This window comes from Chanos chanos, chromosome 2, assembly GCF_902362185.1.
Source record: "Chanos chanos chromosome 2, fChaCha1.1, whole genome shotgun sequence".
Taxonomy (NCBI): domain Eukaryota; kingdom Metazoa; phylum Chordata; class Actinopteri; order Gonorynchiformes; family Chanidae; genus Chanos; species Chanos chanos.
The window spans coordinates 59,567,474-59,589,496 of record NC_044496.1 but is presented as its reverse complement, the minus strand read 5'-3'; the positions used below and the strand labels follow the sequence as shown (position 1 = coordinate 59,589,496).

General features: G+C 39.6%; 1 protein-coding gene across 1 annotated transcript in view; it reads left to right on the top strand.

Moving 5' to 3' along the window:
- The window catches only part of LOC115805856 (ephrin-B1-like), a 46,467-nt gene extending 28,873 nt beyond the window's left edge, over nucleotides 1–17,594 (top strand). The window contains exons 3-5 of the mRNA XM_030766551.1: nucleotides 11,535–11,627; nucleotides 16,597–16,713; nucleotides 17,215–17,594. Of these exons, the coding sequence (XP_030622411.1) occupies nucleotides 11,535–11,627; nucleotides 16,597–16,713; nucleotides 17,215–17,594 (590 nt within the window). The remainder of the gene's footprint in view (nucleotides 1–11,534; nucleotides 11,628–16,596; nucleotides 16,714–17,214) is intronic.
- Nucleotides 17,595–22,023: the final 4,429 nt, after the last annotated feature.

Sequence of the window (22,023 nt, the reverse complement as noted above, 5' to 3'; positions counted from 1 at the left end):
AACTATTTTTATCATGTCCCCTAATACATATTGCTTTTATGATACTGTCTAACAGATATTGGTTTTAAACGTGTTCTCCTTTATATCTTAGTTTTTTAATTTTAGCCTCTGAAATTAAATTGTCTCCTAAGCTGATCTTATTTTGAGTAAGTCTTCCGACTTAGTGTGTCTACTCCAGTGTTGTCACTGTGAACTTTGTGTATCATCAGCTCTCCATACTGTCTGCAGATTTTCGCTGTTGTTTGCTTGGGTCTGACTTCCTTACTTTAGTTTTATAATGTCCTTGCAGTTGGCTGTTTCTTGTAGGATTGCAAAAGTCCTACAAAATATATGGATGAATTTGGGTATTTTCAATATCTGTGCTGATATATGATAATCACATCAGCTAGGGCAATGTCACTGACAAGTCTGCTTGTGTTACAGCTTGAGTCCCGTTACCCTATTCTTCGATATCACCAGTCTGGCTTAGGACCATTTTTATGTAACTGCTTAAAGGGAAAGCTTAATATGTACAGCAGTGTAATCAGCAGGACACAACTGAAGGCTTTATATGATCTGTGGCTGGGGTTTGACCCAACAACCAACTGAGAGCTCTCCCTCTCATGCTGTCCATCACCATGGAATGTCAGGTGGCAGAAGCCTGCAGATGAGTTTGATTTACCTACTCCCTCTGTGGTTCTCTCTCTCTCTGTCTGTCATATGTTGGAAGAGAAAATAATCATCTACCTCACAGGAGGAGGTCAGAGGATCCCAGGTGGAGAAGAAATGCCCTGAGCATTGGCAGAAAAGACACTTGTCTCTGTTCCAGATATTTATTGGAGAGCCGGTGTCAGATTCACATAGGCTTTTTTTCTCCCATTTCTGTCCTCTTTTCAGTAGCCATACTACACAGAGCCTCAGTATCTGTGTAGTAGAGCCTATCAGTAGTGTTGTGCGGGCATGAAAGACAATTTAGGGTGAAGTCAAAGGACTACTCCAACACGGCAAACCTCTCTCTCTCTCTCTCTCTCTCTCCCCCTCTGTCTCTCTCTCTCTCTCTCTCTCTCTCTCTCTCTCTCTCTCTCCCCCTCTGTCTCTCTCTCTCTCTCTCCACCTCTATCTCTCTGTCTCTCCCTCTCTCTCTCTCTCTCTCTCTCTGTCTCTCTCTCTCTCTCTGTCTCTTTCAGAGTCATATGAATCTCTGTGGAGGACAGATGATCTGCTGAAGTCATATGAAACCTGACAGTGTTGACTTAGTGAAATGTGACTGTCCTCATCACTAAAAAACAGACCTCTGATAAATCAGTCATTAATTTCTGTGGCTTCATTCACATTAAATTTCCAAATGATTAGAAGTGATTTGGTTTGCATTTTTTGAGAAAAAGATGATGGAATTATTCTGTTAGTGTCGTTGTCTTTCCACCATGAGCCCATCATTAATCTCTTTTAGAGTTTCAGTAAATATCAATGTTATTGCTTAGTTAATGCAATGTTATTGTTCTTGCTTTGGGTTGGTTCTCAGTTTGTTCTCACTTTTGTTCTGGGTTTGACCAGTGAGTCTGTGTCCTTTGTAATTCCAAAGGCTGATCTGCTCTGTCTTCATGTGCTCTGTTGACTCTCACCTGTTTATCTTCAACGTTTGAATGCATCGTTTCACAGCTTCTCTAGTATCTGTCAGTAACGCAGCATCTGGTCTCAGTTTTTATTACAAGATCTTATCTATACAGGTTGTGAGGGCCCTCACTTGCTCACCTAAGCTTGGCCTTTATGAAATTAGACTACTTGTGCAAAGGACCATCCCCACTTCAAGTAATATGTGCTTTGAGATAAGTCTTATCATACAGATGGATCATACCAATGGGAGGGGTTGATTTTTTTATGGTACCAAGAAAGTAACTGCAATTTTGACTCAACTGTCCTCAACTTACTAGTGTCTATAAGATAGAGATGTGGACAACTCTCTATCAAATTTCCTCTGAAAGATATAGGGAATATCAGCACAGTCGGCCCTCCGTATCTGCAGGGGATTGGTTCCAGGAATCCCCGCGGATACCAGCTAAAGTCCCTCATATAAAACGCCGTAGTATTTGCATATAACCTACACACATCTCCCTGTGTACTTTAAATTATTTCTAGATTACTTAGAATGCCTAATACAGAGTGAATGCTGTGTAAATAGTTGTTATACTGTATTGTTTAGGAAATAGTGACAATAATGACGTCCACACTGCAAGCCTTAGTGCTCAATTCGGATTTATTGCTCAGATCTGATTGTTTTTGTTTGGCTGTTCACATTATTTTGTAAATGTGGCTAGTATCAGATTCCAGTGTGAACAGGTCACGGCCCTGAACTGACCCGCAAGCACAAAGTGAGGGATAATGGCCAGCGAGCTGCTCATTATTGCGAAATAAACCCCGACAGGGTGATGCAGGACCCTGACATGAAGCGGGAATTTTCCCACTTAATACACGGCTACTTACTGAAGAAATCAATAATTTGACACAAAATATTGATTGAAAATTAATTTATTGATTTAAAAAATATTTTATTGCTTCTGCTAAAAAAAAAAAAAAACAGTCCATAACAATGGTCTGCTATTCAGAAATAACAGATCATAGAATTCATAGAAACAGACCGAATTCGTGAGCAGATGGTACAGAAATGTCACCCCAAATACTTATGAGGTCTAACACCTCACTGTCCCTCCACTGACTACCTCCATCACAGCTGTCTTACATGTTTGTATTCATCGAGTGACTCCCACAAACACGGGAGTTACATGACATGAGAAGTGAAAGTCACATGAATTCCAATATGACAGTTCAGCCTGCGGTCGCATTGCAAAAAATTAGACCTGTATCCAATTTAGGACCACATATGAAAGTGGCCCAAATCAGAATTGAAAAGATCAGATTACATGTGATTTGTGCTGTTCACACAGCCATGAGACGAACGGATCTGAGTCACATATGAGCAAAAAAAGCGGATGATTGAATCAGTGGATGTGGAACCCGTGGATACGGAGGGTCAACTGTATTTACAGTTTGGAAGGACATCACATTCCAATGCAGTAGAAATATTAGCCTGAACATTTCAAAGCCAAACTGTTTGAAGGACTTCAATATAGAGTCAGTCACATATTGGAAATACATCTAACTGTGTGAAACTGTATACCTGATGTCAGATGTATAGGGGGAAATCAGTGAACTCCTCAATCTTTTATTCGCTTATGAAAGGCCTGACTCTCTGTGTGGCTGCGTATTATATGCAAAGCCTGCACTGTTTTATTTGCAGAAATTAGTGCAGCCCATAAGTCCACCTCAGCCCCCTGCTAGGGACTGTTCTACCCACAAATCTCTCTTGTGTTTCCCATCAAAACCACTTAAGGCCCAGAACAAGTCCAAATGCAATGCACGCAGTCGCCAAGATAAAACAGCTAGGTCCAGAAGGAAGCTTTATGAGGATATACTGTCTCTATGCTGTTGACTGTCTCTTTCTCAGACTCAGCACTTTGATTCCAAACTCTTGATTTTCAGTCTTGTTTTTAACAAAGTGTTTGTACCCTGTGGTCTAGATAGGCCGTACCGGGTTTCGGGTTAGGGTTAGGGTAAGGCCCCAAAGCACAAAGACAGAAATGGTTCTGCCGCAGATAGCACCATAGTGCAAGTAGTTTTATTTACAGTGCCACAGTCCACAATCCCAACCAAAGTGCAAAAAAAGGTACAAAAGTGTCAAAATTGTCATTTGTATAAGTACAGTGTAAAAAAGTATTTACAAGTACAAATAATTCCTACGGAAGTGTTTCCTGATTACGGCACGTCTAAACAAACAGACGAACACAGACGATGTAGAGTGACGAGACAACCAACAAACAATACAAGACAAAAAGAGCGATCAGTGCTATAAATACAATTACAAACAGGAATGTGTGAGTTAGGAGTGCTCTACATTCATCGATCAGTGCTATAAATACAATTACAAACAGGAATGTGTGAGTTAAGAGTGCTCTACATTCATCGATCAGTGCTATAAATACAATTACAAACAGGAATGTGTGAGTTAAGAGTGCTCTACATTCATCGATCAGTGCTATAAATACAATTACAAACAGGAATGTGTGAGTTAGGAGTGCTCTACACTCATCGATCAGTGCTATAAATACAATTACAAACAGGAATGTGTGAGTTAAGAGTGCTCTACACTCATCGATCAGTGCTATAAATACAATTACAAACAGGAATGTGTGAGGGTTAGGGTTAGAGTTGAGTGTGTTTGTATGGGAAATGAACATGTAACGGAGCACAGATAAACACTGAATAACCATTTGGTCAGGCTGGTGTCTGGGTATAAGTGCCGCTCGAGGCCTGAGACAGAGCCCTCTGTCACATACCCTTTGTATTGCATATAGTCCCTTGCATACAGAGACCTCGAGTTTCTGAGTTTCTGCTAAGAGAAAACAATAACTTAATGTTAAAGTCACTTCCTAGATGTCTGGTGAAGTTTTAACAATCTGTTCTCTTTATCCACCAAAAGACATGATTGTTGATGAATCAGAGATGGAAGGAAAGTATATTAGAAAGATTAGCACAGTAATGTGCATTGTTGTCGACGACCAAGAGAGAGCTACAATACCTGTACTGCATGTATAAATAGATGTAAATCTCACAACACTTCAGCTAAGAATTGTACTGCATGAACATCACGTCACCGCGTCAAATTAAGTAGTGTCACCTTCACCGATGAAAACTGTATTGCTTTATTTATTCATTTTGTTAGAACACTAATTTTTTGTTGTGAAATGGAGATTTTTTCACAGGAATAATTCTCCAGTTTCCTGCTGTGTTCACTGTAGGAGTAAAAGCAGAGCTAAACTTTGTCCAGCACTTTTTCCACACCAAAACTTTCACTTTTTCCACTCTAAAACTGTCACTGTCTCCACACCAAAACTTTCACTTTTTCCACTCTAAAACTGTCACTGTCTCCACACCAAAACCTTCACTGGCCCCTAAAACTGTCACTGTCTCCACACTAAAACCTTCACTGTCCCCATTCTAAACTGTCACTGTCTCCACACTAAAACTTTCACTTTTTCCACACCAAAACTGTCACTGTCTCCACACCAAAACTTTCACTGTCTCCACACCAAAACTTTCACTTTTTCCACTCTAAAACTGTCACTGTCTCCACACCAAAACCTTCACTGGCCCCTAAAACTGTCACTGTCTCCACACTAAAACCTTCACTGTCCCCATTCTAAACTGTCACTGTCTCCACACTAAAACTTTCACTTTTTCCACACCAAAACTGTCACTGTCTCCACACCAAAACTTTCACTTTTTCCACTCTAAAACTGTCACTGTCTCCACACCAAAACCTTCACTGGCCCCTAAAACTGTCACTGTCTCCACACTAAAACCCTCACTGGCCCCTAAAACTGTCACTGTCTCCACACTAAAACCCTCACTGTCCCCATTCTAAAACTGTCACTGTCTCCACACTAAAACCTTCACTCTTACCACAGTTAAGGGAGATGTATGTGATGGAATATGTTCAGACAGGGTTGAAGGTCATAGGATGGGAGAAACGTAAGTTACTGTGCTGCTGGTGGAGGAGCAGGGGGGAAACGCTCTACTCGTCTGATATGGTTTGACACAGATGAATAACTCTGTTCCCCATGGTCCACTTGTTATTGCGCATCCCTTATTTTCTGGAGATTTGGTTGCATGCAGGATGGCTTCCTTTCCTTTTCCTGTTTGAATTAGTGCTAAGTGTTTAGAGGCCTCACAAGTCAAGCAGCTTTAACCGTTTTACCAAAGCTAATGCATTTTATATTAGTATTATAATTCCAATTTATATTCACAATTCTCTTGCAGTCAATACAATTAAGAATTTGGTAAGTGTATGAATATGAAACAAGGTATTACACATTTCACCAGTGTAAAATAGTTAACAACAAATATTTCCTTCTATAAAACCAAAGAGATCAAAGGAAGTAACCAAAAAAAAAAAAAAAAAAACGCCCAATAAAGTCTCTGTGATTTCACTGATGTGCTTCATGTTGGATCTGACATGAAAGTCAGTCAATGAATAATGAATGGAAATAGTTACTCAGTGTACCAAATGCTGTCAGTCACAGGGGAATAATTCCTGTTCCTTTGCCCAAGAAAACATACAGCACAAGTGCCACAGGTGGCATACGTCCCACTTAATGAAGGACAGTCACAAGCCCATCAAAGGAACATAACTCAGTATAGCTCTGTAACTCAATGAAAATCATTGTCTTTTACCCCAGAAAACACATCTCACCCGCTTCACTGAAAGCTCCTTATGCCCCCAAAAACCTTTTTCCCCAAGTTTGTCATTGGCTGCAAATGTAACACTCTTATTAGTTAGTTTACAGTGTCTGTGGCAACAGCCTCAGTTAAAATGTTAAAAGATCAAAATAATTCAGTTCAAAGACTGACAAAACAATGAACTTTAGAACCATGCAGTATAAAAGATACATGGTTTCAAAAGAGACAAAAAAAAAAAAAGGAAAAGAACACTCGGACCCTTTAATTCTAAATCGTTGAATGATTTATTCTGAGAAGGTTAGCTGTTAGACCGTGCTAGCCACTGGCAGGAAGTGAAGGTAAGAGGTTACCAGTCCCAGGCTGTGCTCCCAGTATGCTACTCTGGACCAGTGGCCCACCTGTCATGCTGACTCAAGTGTGGAAGCAAGATCAGCCTGTCCGTAATAGCCACGCCACACTCTCCGTTTTATCCATAGTAAAGCTATTCATTCTCAGCCATTATGCAGCTTCTCACAACAACTAACTTATTGATATGCACAATGTTTGGTTATCAAATTAATCTATATCTGATACCACCTAGAACTCCCAGATCCTCTGTATATAAATCTTTTAACCTGTAAACAAATCACACACAGCAGAGGATGGGCTCCCCCTCTTGAGTCTTGCTTCCTCCCAAAGTTTCTTCCTCCTGCTCACTTCATTAGGGAATTTTTCCTTGCCACTGTTACCATGGGCTTTTTCATTGGGGTTTAGGCACTGATCTCTTTAAAGGTGCTTTGAGACCACACTGTAAACCCAAATGTTCAAATAACTTAATTCTATTAAGTTGTGTAAACTTAATGTCCTTATAAATTGTACCGACTTTTAAATCACTTTTGGATAAAGTAACATGAACTCCAGATTATTAAGTCAGTATAACTTAAAATTTTGGAGTCCCAACGTCTGACATAAGGCGCTTTCGCACCGAACAGTTCTAGGGTCTAATTCGATAGGAACTACCCCCTGTGGAGCTTCCCCTAGAACTACATTCGTTCTAGGGCCTTTTTTCTGTTTGCTTTCGCACCGCCAGTAGGAACGCTGAAGTGACGTAAACCGGCCGACAGTATAACAGCTAAGAGCTGTTGTTTACGACTAACCAGGATAGCTGCACATTTTGAAGTACAAATTTAATGACTTTTAAGACCTTTTAAATACCTCCAAAAGGAAAAAAGAACCGTTACTGCGGCAAAAGAAATCGACAAACTAGACTACAGTATACGCAATGAGTTTTATTGAATTTGAATGACAGAAATATTGATTGCACATTAGATAACCTATAACTGCCTTCTCATTAACGAAAATAAAACTGTATGGCGATAGACCCAGTCCAATGGAGAAAATAATTTCCCAATGCATTTATGCATTTACCACCGCAGTAGCAGTGAATGACTTGATGGGCATAGTAGTTTTCGGGTGCTAGCATAGCGCCTGTGCCTGACCCTTGCTCGCGGCATCGTGTTTTTTTTTCCCTCTTTTTCCCCGCCGCAGCCCTAAAATCGTAAGCTGGATAAACACATTCTTATTTTAGGTTAAAATGCGGATCACAGCCACACAAGCGGACACACAAGCACCTACCGAAGCGGAGTGTACGCTACCTCTTCAATGTACAAATATACATTGGACGTTGCAAAATGGTCATTGTTGGGGGATATAAAATACCGGTAAAATAAAACATAAAAACTATGTGCCCCCTCCTACAATTCCAGACATTTTGAGACATGAATATCAAAAGCTAAATGAAATACGTTCTAAGACTTTATATTTTGCACGGATCTTTAAAAATGGCGGTTGCAATCATCGTATACCTGCGTCTGGACCAATGGCTGTACACCTACGTCACAAGGTTCCTATTGTGCTGCAAAAGTACCTACCCTGGAGTAGGGGCTAAAAAAGCCCCTCAAAACGGCGTTCTTAGAACTAAAATCGTTCTAAGTTCCTGCGGTGCGAACACGCCAAAAAGGGGGTACTTTCTCCAACAGTTCTAAGAACTATGAAAAGTTCCTCCGGTGCGAAAGCGCCTATAGGCGCCACGGTGCATTATTGGGCACCTCTGTTTACATTCGACCGAGCGAACTTCCTACAGCGACTGAAAAGAGAACAGTCACTACAGTCGTCATTACTACTGGCTGCCGTCGAAGCTCCCATCTGTGAGATAATGACTGCACGTTTCAAAGTCGGCCAGGAATTGAACAAGTTTGGAGTTTGCATGTTCTCCTCGTGACTGCATGGGTTTCCTCTCATTTCCTCCCACAGTCCAAAGACATGCAGGTCAGGGGAACTGGAGACACTAAACTGCCCCTAGGTGTGAATGTGTGTGTTAGTGTGTTTGCCTACGTGTCTGCCCTGCAATGGACTGGTGACCTGTCCAGGGTGTTTCCCCGCCTTTCATCCAGTGAGTGCTGGGATAGGCTCCAGCACCCCACGACTCCAATTAGGATAAGCGGTTTTGAAAAAGAATGAATGAATGAATGAATGAATGAATGAATGGGATGAAATAGGGATGAAAAAGTAAGGCCCCTCTGTTCCAACCTGTAGATGAAAGTCAACATTTATTTTAAAGATGTCAAATATATTATGATCAAAAACAATATGAACAAAAAGAGATCTTTTTTCTTCAGGTAAATCAAGCTTCTGTCTGTAACATCACTCAATCTGTTTTCTTATGATATTCTGTTTGGTTGGAAGGGAAGAGGGAAAGCACCCATTTGGGAATAAATGGGAAATATTTAGAGAAGACCCCAGTCATCCCAGCCCTGTTCTATATTTCCTCTGTTGTCTAGGAAAATGGAGTGACTCAGATGAGCTTGTGTAGTGAATTGATTGTCATCAACATGAATCATGTGCTGTTTGTTATGTCCCTTGAGTACCAAGCAGTGCATTTATAAAATAGAGGCTATGTGTGGGCGAGGCTGGCTGTCAAACCACCATCTCTAGCATTTTAAGACTTTTGTTGGGGCCAGCTTTGTTCTCCATCATTTACAACCCTGTCCTGGGTTTAACATCTGTTGAAATATGTCTCTAAGTAAATTAGTATGTGTCAGCGAGACATACAACAGTGGGCTCCAAGCTCTCTGCAAACTTACTGTACAGAGATATGTCTAGAACTGCCCTTTTCACCAAGGGATTGTTTTCTCTTGCATCTAAAGCTTCCCTCCTTCATCTTTGCTCTGTCCATGTGTGCAACGATCCCTACTGTAAATACAGGACACACAAAGATACCCTGTCACCCTGTCTCCAGACCATTAGATCACATCATGTACATTAAAAAACATGATGGACATGGCCAGCACAGTAAATACAGAGACAGGCAATGTTCGGATTTGAGTACTGATCAAGAATTCAGAGACAAATGCTTAGAACTTGAACAAAGAGGACCGAAAGGGATAATTAAAACATGTATAACAAAACACTTTAAGACTACCATCTAAACTCGACCTTACAAGTCTTGTAACACTGGTGCTGAATATTTAGCAAGAGAGGAAATGTATGCATATTTCCAATTTACATGGAAATATATTTTTGCACTTTCCATGTGTAAAAAAAAAAAAAAAGCACAGTGAAGTGCTAAATTGTAAATTTTATTTGTTTAACAGTAAGAACAAACTACAGAGCTCTAGTTTATTATGATGCGATTCACAATCGTTGTGCAGATACATTTTTGAATGGTCATCAGTGTGCTGAGCTGACATAGTATTGAAAGTGGTGGTTCGTGTGCACAGTATATTTCTAAGGAGAGGTATTTATAGATGACAGCACTAACTAAAGAGAAGGGAGCATATAGTGCATTAAACAGATTATCCAACGACATTTCAGCTTGAGTTTCAAAGATCCTGTTTGTGTATTACTATGTATAACCCTGCTCCTATAAACGAAAGGTCAGAGACGGATTCTGGACAAAAGAAGTGAACACTGAGGGGAAAGGAGAACACTCCGAGGTTTGTAAGTGTGCCCCAGCTGTAGCCCAGGCTTAAGGAGAGAGCTACCTGCCTGCTGAGCACTACTGTTCTGCCCTACACCCTCGTCAGCTGACCTACACTCAGCATGGCCACTACTGTTCTGCCCTGCACCCTCGTCAGCTGACCTGTACTCAGCATGGCCACTACTGTTCTGCCCTACACCCTCGTCAGCTGACCTACACTCAGCATGGCCACTACTGTTCTGCCCTGCACCCTCGTCAGCTGACCTGCACTCAGCATGGCCACTACTGTTCTGCCCTGCACCCTCGTCAGCTGACCTACACTCAGCATGGCCACTACTGTTCTGCCCTGCACCCTCGTCAGCTGACCTACACTCAGCATGGCCACTACTGTTCTGCCCTGCACCCTCGTCAGCTGACCTACACTCAGCATGGCCACTACTGTTCTGCCCTGCACCCTCGTCAGCTGACCTGCACTCAGCATGGCCACTACTGTTCTGCCCTGCACCCTCGTCAGCTGACCTGCACTCAGCATGGCCACTACTGTTCTGCCCTGCACCCTCGTCAGCTGACCTGCACTCAGTGTGGCCACTTGTGACATTTTAAATCTTCAGCAGAAACTGAAGTTGACGGTTCCGTCTTGGCGGGAGAGACTGAGATGGAGACAAGGGCCAAGATGAAATATAGGGAAAACAGTGGGATCAGACATCAGGGGCTAGGGAGGTTTACTTTAAAAGCACCAAACACTCCATGTCATGATGAAAATGCCCAGCATGTCTGGGGCCCCATTCACTTCTGGGGCCTCTGTAATATACTCTCGCTGCAAGTAATTTCTCCTGCGTGGTGTAGGTGAAATGTGCCAGCATGCAAACAGCCCCCCCCCACCCCCCTCAATGTTAAATGAGGGGCAGGCCCACCCCCTTGAGCCTGGGCCCCCACTAGCTCCTGATTACAAGACATGCAGAAAAACAAAGCTTAGCTCCTGGTTCGTTGTTGTAATTCTTACTGGCACAAAGTATTGAAAGAGACAAACACTGGCTGGTAATATTTTATGGGGGCTTTTCTTATAATGATGCTAATGAGTATCCCACCTTATGGTAGCTCCACATGTATGCAGCATAGCCACATTAACAACTACCATAATATCTGCAATCTCACTGGTTCATAATCTAGTGTTTGAATGATTTTTTGTGGGATTCACATTAACATATGGCTGCCTCTGTGTGTGTGTCTCTCTTTCTCTTCTTTGGACTTTCTCTCTGAATCTCTCTCGCACTTGCTCTCTCACTCTCTCTCTCTCTCATAGCAACATCCAATGGCTCACTGGAAGGTCTGGAGAACAGGGAGGGAGGTGTCTGCAAAAGCCGGTCCATGAAAATGATTATGAAAGTTGGACAAGGTAACAGGAAAACAAGATAAACTCAAACATTGTAGTCATCAAGTCTCTGTGTAGTTATCTTCAGAAGGGAATATAACAGAAAGGAATTATTGTCCTGAGCAAGAGTTAGATTTGAAATGATGCACTGTGTGTTAAACATAGAGTGGGACATGATCTCAGTCAAACAGCAGCGATACTGAGAAGAGCCTCTGCATGTGCATCACCAGGTAAAATGACACTACCAAGAGAAACGGAGAGAATCACACAGAGAAAATCACACAGAAGACAGCGCAGAGAAAACCCAACAGTCAATGAGTAACTAGAGGAATAGAGGAAATAACAACCAGAAAGCAGCACACAGCAAATAACAACCAGAGAGCAACACAGACACATTAAATGCTGAGAAAATGACACAGAGAAGATAACACAGACATGGAAAAACACAAAGAAAATAACATAGCCACAGCAACAGTCAGAGAGAAAGGCAGAAAGTAACATTCATAGACAACAACACACTGAGAAATCTCTGAGAGAGAAACAGGCATAGATAAAAACACAGAAATAACAGTCAGATAGAAACAGAAAGAAAATAACACAGAAAGAAACACATAGAAAATGACACAGTAAGAGGGAAACAGAGAGAAAATAACACAGTCAGAGAGAAACAGAGAATAACACAGTCAGCGAGAAACAGAGAGAAAATGAGAGAAGATGACACAGAGAGAAACAGAGAGAAAATAAAACCGTCACAGAGAAACAGAGAGAAAATTACACAGAGAGAAACACACAGAAAATAACACAGTCAGAGAGAAACAGAGAATAACACAGTCAGTGAGAGACAGAGAGAAAATGAGAGAAAATGACACAGAGAGAAACAAACAGAAAATAACACAGTCAGAGAGAAACACAGAGAAAATAACACTGTCAGAGAGAAACAGAGAGAAAATGACACAGAGAGAAACAAACAGAAAATAACACAGTCAGAGAGAAACACAGAGAAAATAACACTGTCAGAGAGAAACAGAGAGAAAATGACACAGAGAGAAACAAACAGAAAATAACACAGTCAGAGAGAAAAACAGAGAAAATAACACTGTCAGAGAGAAACAGAGAATAACACAGTCAGAGAGAAACAGAGAAAATGAGAGAAAATGAGAGAAAATGACACAGAGAGAAACACATAGAAAATGACACAGTTTGAGAGAAACAGAGAGAAAATGAGAGAAAATAACACAGTCAGAGAGAAACAGAGAATAACACAGTCAGCGAGAAACAGAGAAAATGAGAGAAAATGAGAGAAAATGAGAGAAAATGACACAGAGAGAAACACATAGAAAATGACACAGAGAGAAACAGAGAGAAAATGATAGAAAATGACACAGAGAGAAACACAGAGAAAATAACACCGCCAGAGAGAAACACAGAGAAAATGACACAGTTAGAGAGAAACACAGAGAAAATGACACAGTTAGAGAGAAACAGAGAGGAAATAACACAGTCTGAGAGAAACACACAGAAAATAACACAGTCAGAGAGAAACAGAGAGAAACACATAGAAAATGACACAGAGAGAAACAGAGAGGAAATAAACATTTTACATTTTCATTACATTCTTAATACATTCATGAACTTCAGCTGTATCCAAATAAATAATTTATTGTTGCGATTGTTTGCTATTTGTATTTCAACAGCTAGTCTGAAACAGTTGACTGTTGTTCTCACGTGCTGTATGTCATTGAAGATATGTGTACTTGACTGTTGTATTTCTTATCCAAATGTCAAATTAATTATTGCATTTCTTATCCAAATGTGTAGTTAATTGTTTTGTTTAAAATCCAAATGTGTAATTAATTGTTATTTCATATCTGTTTCGAGTCCTTTTGCATCCTAAAATGTGACAGAAAGCAGTTATATACAGAAATATCACATACTGCTGACATGTTACAGAGTCCATAGATTTGGCTCATTTGAAATGACACTACAGGCCTGACAGAACCATCTATGCATCCTGATTTTTTAACTGACAGACAACACATGGTAACGGGCACCACCCTGGCCTTTGAAGTTAATGATAATGTAAGTTTGTGAGCTGAGGCCATGACCTTAGTGTGAGAACAGATTTGAACAAGCTCCTGTGTGTAAAATACTGCCACAGTCAAAAGGACTTTACATTCCTCGTATGTACTTACCTGCTCCCATATATGTAAAGAAGTACTGCCCCTTCCCTGCTGCAAATATCAGAGCTCAATGTTAAATATCCATTTATAACTCCTACAGTACATTTTAATACTCATCTTATTTACAGTGAGGGTCTTAACTCATGCCAAGTTTTGACATTGAATGGGCACTTACAGGAAGATATTGTAATGAATAATTTATGCTGTATTTTAGATTTGAACTTTTCCCACCCCCACATGCAATTACAACACCACAGTTTCCTCCGTACTCCCCATGGCCTTGCTGCTCTGTCTGCAGTTGTTGCTCTCCTGACTGTGCATGGTCTGCTGAAGACATTACACTCGCTGTTCCCTGTGCTGTTATCCCGAGAATCACAGATTCTATTATTCCCATGCTGCACTGTTCCTGTGCTCTTGCTTCTGCTGAGGGAAAATGCCAGGAAAGAAATGCACTTAGATGGGTCAGGAAATGGATAGAGATGAAGACAGGCTGCTGGGCCAGCCGCGTGGCGCTGGACACGCCAGGACTGTCAGAGACTCCAAAGGTCATAATACACACAAGTGTTGTTGTTTCTAACTCGTCTGTATGTGTAACGAATGGTTTTAAACAATGAGATTCAGTGATTTCTGTGCAAACTGGCTCTGAATACTTAAATGGAAGAAAGAAAAACATCAGTTTTGCCCAGATGGAACATGGAAAAAGCAGACTTGTCACTACAGAAGATTTGGCCTCTTGCTCGTTGTTTAATACCCAGCAGCCTTCAAGCCCAGCATGGGCGACAGGAATCAGAATGTTGATGTATGTCTTTGGTCTGAGCTGAGATCTACCTCATGCTGAGAAACAAACTACAATGAATCACAGAGAACAACCCAGACAACCAAAAGCTTGGCACATATATCCTCCCATAGCCACACCATCTGGGGAGTATAGGTCACACCAGCGACCACACCCACCAGGGGCACACAGAGAAGCCCCGTGGGGTCTTGGTGGCCCTCTGTATATTTATCTGGCTTGAATAAGAGTTATTCCTGTTTCTCTTGCCCACGTCTCTTCAACCCGGCAATGTATATGACACACAGACATACGCTCAAAGGAGCCCTCAGGTAGATTTCCACACAACAGAACAGCAGATGTGCAGCTGATAAAAGACAGTTTTTCTGTTCGGACTGGACTCCACATTCTCTTTTCTGCCATAAGTAAGACAAACTATGGTCTTCCAGCAGCATCAATAATAAAAAACAATAAAACTTAACATGTAACTATTAAATATAAGTTTACATGTAACTGTAAAAGTTAAGATGTAGGAATGAAAAGTTCATATGTACCTGCAAAAGTCAAAATGTAACTGTAAACCCAGTAAGTACAAAGGAAATTTAATAAGTAACTGTCACGCTTAAAAAAAAAAAATGAGAATGAAAAGCTAAACTGTAACAGTTAATTAATAAAAATGAAAAGTTAATATGTACCTGTAACAGTTAGTTAATAAATAAGAATGAAAAGCTAATTAATAAAAATGAAAAGTTAGTATGTAACTGTGGCAGTTAATTAATAAGAATGAAACGTTAGTATGTAACTGTAACAGTTAATAAATAAGAATGAAAAGTTATGTGTAACTGTAACAGTTAATAAATGAAAGGAAACGTTAATGTGTAACTGTTACAGTTAATAACTAAAAGGAAAAGTTAATATGTAACTGTTACAGTTAATTCATAAGAATGAAAAGTTATGTGTAACTGTTACAGTTAATGAATAAGAATGAAAAGTTATGTGTAACTGTTACAGTTAATAAATCAGAATGAAAAGTTAATGTGTAACTGTTACAGTTAATAAATAAGAATGAAAAGTTATGTGTAACTGTAACAGTTAATAAATAAAAGGAAAAGTTAATGTGTAACTGTATCAGTTAATAAATCAGAATGAAAAGTTAATGTGTAACTCTAACAGTTAATAAATAAGAATGAAAAGTTAATGTGTAACAGTTAATAAATAAGAATGAAAAGTTAATGTGTAACTGTATCAGTTAATAAATAAGAATGAAATGTTATGTGTAACTGTAACAGTTAATAAATAAAAGGAAAAGCTATGTGTAACTGTAACAGTTAATCAGAATGAAAAGTTAATGTGTAACTCTAACAGCTAATAAATAAGAATGAAAAGTTAATGTGTAACTCTAACAGTTAATAAATAAGAATGAAAAGTTATGTGTAACTGTAACAGTTAATAAATAAAAAGAAAAGTTAATGTGTAACTGTATCAGTTAATAAATCAGAATGAAAAGTTAATGTGTAACCCTAACAGTTAATAAATAAGAATGAAAAGTTAATGTGTAACTGCTTTGACTGCTTTGACTCCTGTCCAAGCTCAGCTATGCTCTGCAGTTGGGGACTGTTTGAGTCCTATACTCCTCCGTATCAGGATCAGTCTCATTAGGCATACTGCATGTATTCTGCTGTTTGTTTGTTCAAGGGAAGGGCCTGATCTAGATTTCACTAAGCTCTTCCATTAGCACCGTGATGGAGATCCGTTTTACAGACATGCACAGTTGTTTATTGTGTGCTCTTTTTGTGCTAGATGAAGAGGCTGTGATGGGGCATTTTAAAAGATGTGAGAAGCGCAATTAATAGATGTTTTATTTTGTTTAGGAAACACACAATAGAGTTTATTGGCCGGCAGGCAAATTAATCCGACAGTTTAGATTAAGGCGTATTCTGATGACAGCCTTTGATCTCTTTCCAAATGGAAAATGTCTGGAATCCATTTTGTACATTTGCACATTACTTTGAGTCAATTTTCATGTTTATTTGTCTTTCAGACCCAAACGCAGAGCTGCTGCCGGACACAGTTCCCACTGGTCCCTCGATGCCAGAGTCGCATGTCAGGACCAGCCCGGCAAACACATACATGGGGCAGCCTTTAGAGCCCGGTAACATGGCCCTGCTCTGTGACACTCTGACAGTGAGGGGAAAGTCATAGAGTTGTGATTGCCTTTAGAATTAGTTAGAATGCCATTTACACTGGAGAGAACCTCTGGCATCTTTGGTCATGTAAAAAATAAACTTTCTCTCCTCACATTCTAGACATACATGATGTGCTAAAATTTCACATCATACTTAGTTATAACACTGTATTTGTACTTTACTTGTGCCATGAAGTGTAAATCAATGAATATTGTATAATTATACACCATATGGATCATATTATCATAATCTGATTATTCTTATCACATCAGGTTGCTTATGGTGGGCATATACTATAACTTGTAAAATTATAAAATGAGATTCATTTTTAATTTTTGCATCATATTATTATCCTTATGGTACAGTGTGTCAGAAGAGTTTGGCTGTAATCTCTGCTGGGGCAGTTTGCCAGTCATAGCATCACTATTGTTTGTAAGTTGGTCACTAACTTACAACCTTTTTTTTCTATTGCTCAGAAACCATCAATCAGAACAGCAAGAGTGACAACGATAGCTTCCTTTCTTCCAAGATTGCAGTATTTGCATGGATTGGTGCTGGATGTGTCATTTTCCTTGTCCTCATCATCTTCCTGGTCATTCTGCTGATCAAAATCCGGAAACGATCCCAGAAGCCCTCACAACCTCGGCACGCTGCCCTTTCCCTCAGCACACTGGCCAGTCCCAAATGCTCAGGCAATGCCGCCACTGAAGCCAGTGACATCATTATTCCCTTACGGACAGAGAACAACTATTGTCCCCACTATGAGAAAGTGAGTGGGGACTACGGTCACCCTGTATACATAGTGCAGGAAATGCCACCTCAAAGCTCTGCCAACATCTACTACAAAGTATGAGACAAGAAAAGGACAAACACACAGGTTTAATGTTATACTATCATTTGTGAACCTCTGGAGGACCTGAACTTTGATGCTGAGAAGATTCTAAATTGAAACTAGAGCAGAGAAGGTCCATGCTTTTCTGAAGCTTGCAGGTGTAGAAGAGGCAACAATTCTGTTCCTTTTGGCCAAAGGTGTGCTGATGGAGTTTGTCAGTTTGTCTTGCTCTCTTGTTTTCTACATTTGTTTTGGGTACAACATTATTTACAGTTGCTCAAGTCCTATACCACCAATCAGAACTGATGGAAAAAAAAGAAAACTTTTTAAGCAAAGCAGCTACAGATCACACACTGAACCAGAACAAGAGTGAAAAAGTATTTTTATAATTCAACCAAATTCTGTCGTTTGGGGCTGGGCAGCCAGAGACTTTGCTCAGGTAAAAGGGCACAAGCAACAATATCGGAAATGATAGTTTTTCATGCTGATGTTTGCCTCACTATTTTTTTATGGAAAAATGATCAGTCCTTTTCCACTAGTATTAGTTTTGCAATTTTTTCTTTTTGTTTTGTTTTATGTCAACAGTACGTAATGGGGAACATTTCACTTCTCCTGACATGTTACCACTTTAGTCTTTAGTATTTCTTAATTTGTTTCCGGTGAATTTGATTATCTGTGAAGACTGGTTAATGATCAGATGATTTTTTATGTGTTTGTAATCTTCACATGTCCATGGCTCTTTTGTTAACAAGTGTGACCAACTTCAGGCACTGGTATTTATGAGAAAACCACTGGCATTTCAGATGCTGCTCAAGCCCACATGTCAAGGCAGGCTGTGGAGCATGTTCACTCTGTGAGGGTGTAACAACAGGCAGCTCATATTCAGTGTAATGGGTCCCATTAATTAAAATTTCAGAGACAGACATTTCATATGAAGACAACTGAGATCAGTGGTCCTGTACTGACACACATAGCAGAAATGCTCTTTTCAGACACCATTAACTTGTGATATGACATTTTCTCCACTTAATAATGTGAAGTGTTTTCTGTAGTCTGTATTTATTCTGAATCAAAGTGTTCTCCTTTTGGTCACTCAGTAAGTTAGTCTGTATTTTCTTCCAGATGTAAAAATAAAAGAGATGTAATAAAGTGAAGGGCACTCTTTAATCATAAATGGCACTATTCACAGTGGCACATATGTAACTTAGAAGAAATGTTGGCTGAAAGTCATATGCCCTAAAATTCTGATGAACTAAACAAATGTGAGTGTTCTGCAGTCTTTCCTTTGTGTAGACATGCATAGCTCCATGAGAGCCAAAGAAATGTGGAACTCATGAACATGTTTCATATGTTCAGTGTTCATCTGAAGAGAAAAGAAACATCAACACACATTATTCAATTTAAGCATTTAATTTCTGTACACAAAAAAACACCACCAACAACAACAAGACACCCAGGCTGGTCAGAATATGTCCACAGTAGGAGGCAAAACTGTTGAGCTAAAATAAATTAAACAAAATAAATGAACCAAATTGAACAAAAAAGTAAGCAAATTAAACTAAATGAGTGAATCAAAGACATTTCCTCTTTGAGGGTTTTGGAAGTTACTGGTTCTGTTCCAGCTTTAGGCAGGTACTCAGAGGACAATTCAGATAAGGACACATCAAACAGATCTCTGAAAAAAAAAAAACGAAGTTCCTCTGGCTGATAAAATATGCGGGTGAAGATTTAAGAAATTGAGAGTATAACTTAGGGACTGGATCTGCTGACTTCCTTTAGTGAACTGTCTGCATTATTTACATTACTTACAATATGACAATGTGAAATTTAAACAGTAAAATATACCTATGTAAATAAAGTTGAGGCTTGTTGATTAATCAACAAAATTTTTGTAAAGGTAATTATTTTGTAAATAATTTTTCAAACTGCATTTTGTATAAAATCTGCGTTTTTGGCCTTTTTGTACTACTACAAAAGATAATTTAGTACCCTCCGGACTGCTGATTCAGTACCCTCCGGACTGCTGATTCAGTATCCTCCGGACTGCTGATTCAGTACCCTCCGGACTGCTGATTCAGTATCCGGACTGCTGATTCAGTACCCTCCGGACTGCTGATGTTCAACAGCTGGTTATGTCCAAAGTGCCAGATATTTTAAAGCAACATAATATTTTGCGCCTGTGACTGGCAGCACTGTTTTAGATGTTTTTTTACTGATAAACTGACATCCTGTGCATTACACTTGAGAACCTTGATGTGATATAATTGATTTTTTTAAGTTGGAGTGAAAAAGCTTTGGAGAAGCACACAACCTTTAAAGTTACAGTATAAAGGTCAACAGCCATATCATGTTATGTGTTAGCAGCACTTAGTGTTTGGTTTAATTGAAATAGTATAATTTCATTTTGTTTAGAGTTTCCATTACTGATTGACTGTGTCTATTATCTCTGGCTTGAGCTGATTCACTGTGTACTGGTGGCCTATTGAAATGGAGGGATGTGGGTTGCAGTTCATCATTGCTCCCCTCTCTATTTTCAGAATACTTTCTGAGTAATAAGTGTTTAATTCTTTAGACAGCTTAGATTTTAAGATTTCATTGGTGCATGTATTACTTTGCTTTTTGTCTTTGCATCTCAGGAGAGGCTTCAGTCTAATTGTTAGATGTGAGTGGAGTTGGACATTAAAACCCAGTAATCAGTCACTACATCTTGGGTCATCTGCCAAGCCATCCAAACGAGCTCAGCAGACAGAGGAAGAGGACTGACTCTTTAGAACTATAACGTTTTTCACTTCAACCCCCACGAAAATCACAGAAGAGTTTCCCAGCCATTATCTTTGTTTCTTGTTCCGGGATTTCACCGTCGTCCAAAGCCAAAATGTTCACGTCTCACACTCAGCACCACTGTGTCCTGTTCACCAGAGGATTTTCAGATAGATCAGTGCGGTGACTTCCATGGGTGTGACCAATCATTGGTCATTATTTCAGCAGATTAACATTGGGTCTCATGTGCAGAGCTGTCTCAGTGGCAGTATTGGTAAGGGTTTACTCTGTTAAGGTGTTACTCTGTTTTACTTAGATTGTTTTGGTCACATACTTTCATTGTCGCTTCTCCAATTTTTTGACACCATTGTTTGTTAGGTTATGTTATTTTCTCTGTAGAATGGATAAAACGCTCATACATCATCTCTTCTTCAGGATGTATTGGCACTTTGTTATCTGATGTATATTATTGTTCAATACACCATATTATGTTTCATGTACATGTGAGTAGAGAACTTGTTTGTTGCATAACTGTTGATTTTGCCTTGCACATTGAGGCTTTTCAGTCATGTCCAGATGAATTCAGTTCAAAGAATGGAAGGTGATTTTCCATTAAACAATTTCAAAAACCCTATATTGCTTACTCATAAATAAATAATTTTTCCCATGGAGATCTGTGTGTTGCACTTTAGTGATGTTATTAATGTTGGTTTATTGTAGTTGATTTAATCAAAGCTCTGTGTTATATGAGAACCAGTCATTTGCATTGGGCTCAATTGAAAAAGAGAAAATGTCTGAACATGTCCAAGTTTTTCCCTGGCCCTGATCCACATACCACAGCCCCGGATTCCAGGTGTCACTCTCAGATCTGCTTCAAGGCAATAGAAGCCTATTGGAGTTTTAAATGAATTCGAGCTTGTTATGCCATTTGTTCCTGAGAACTATTTGAACTATAGGGGTGAGCAATACACGTCCAGTGTTGCCTGTGGACAGTCACTTCATATTCTAATGTTCCCCTGTCTCCTCGTGTTTGTTCCCCATGTGCCTTCTATTCCCCCTTCCCGCTTCCTGGACACAAGACATCTTGTTGTCACAGTGGTAGATGTCAGCACATTGGGGTAAAATGTATCATTTTAATAGTCTCAGTGCGAGAAGTACAAGGGTCTCAGTTGTAAAACAATAGGATTCAGTATAGGTTTCAGTAGCGTTTTTAGAAACCTGGGAGAATATTGTCTCTACCTCAGCCTGAAGGTGCAAAATGCAGCTCCAGGATCCTATTTCCTTTCTGAGGTCCTCAGATATGTTAATAGGCCATCCACGCAAATTTCCATTTGGCCAGTAAGTTGTGTATTGAGCTTTTGTGTATACAGAACTCCCACACATATCCTTGTATAGCAAAATCTTGCCAGGTATGATCAATCTTTGACTTTCAGTTTCTTTGTATTATTTATTCTGTCATTTCTAATGTAGTCTGGTGTTTTGTGATTTGAATATTTCATTGAATTCATCCAGTGTTTTGGTTATTCCTGGCATTGTAATAAATTGTTAACGGTTAATCCGTAATATTGTATCTTCTGAAGTTACTAATTTCCGTGGTTACAAGGAGTTTGAGTATAAGGCAATAAGTGTGCAGGATTGATTCTAGATCACGGCAGGGTTGTGCGATGGTCTAAAACACACAAACTACTTA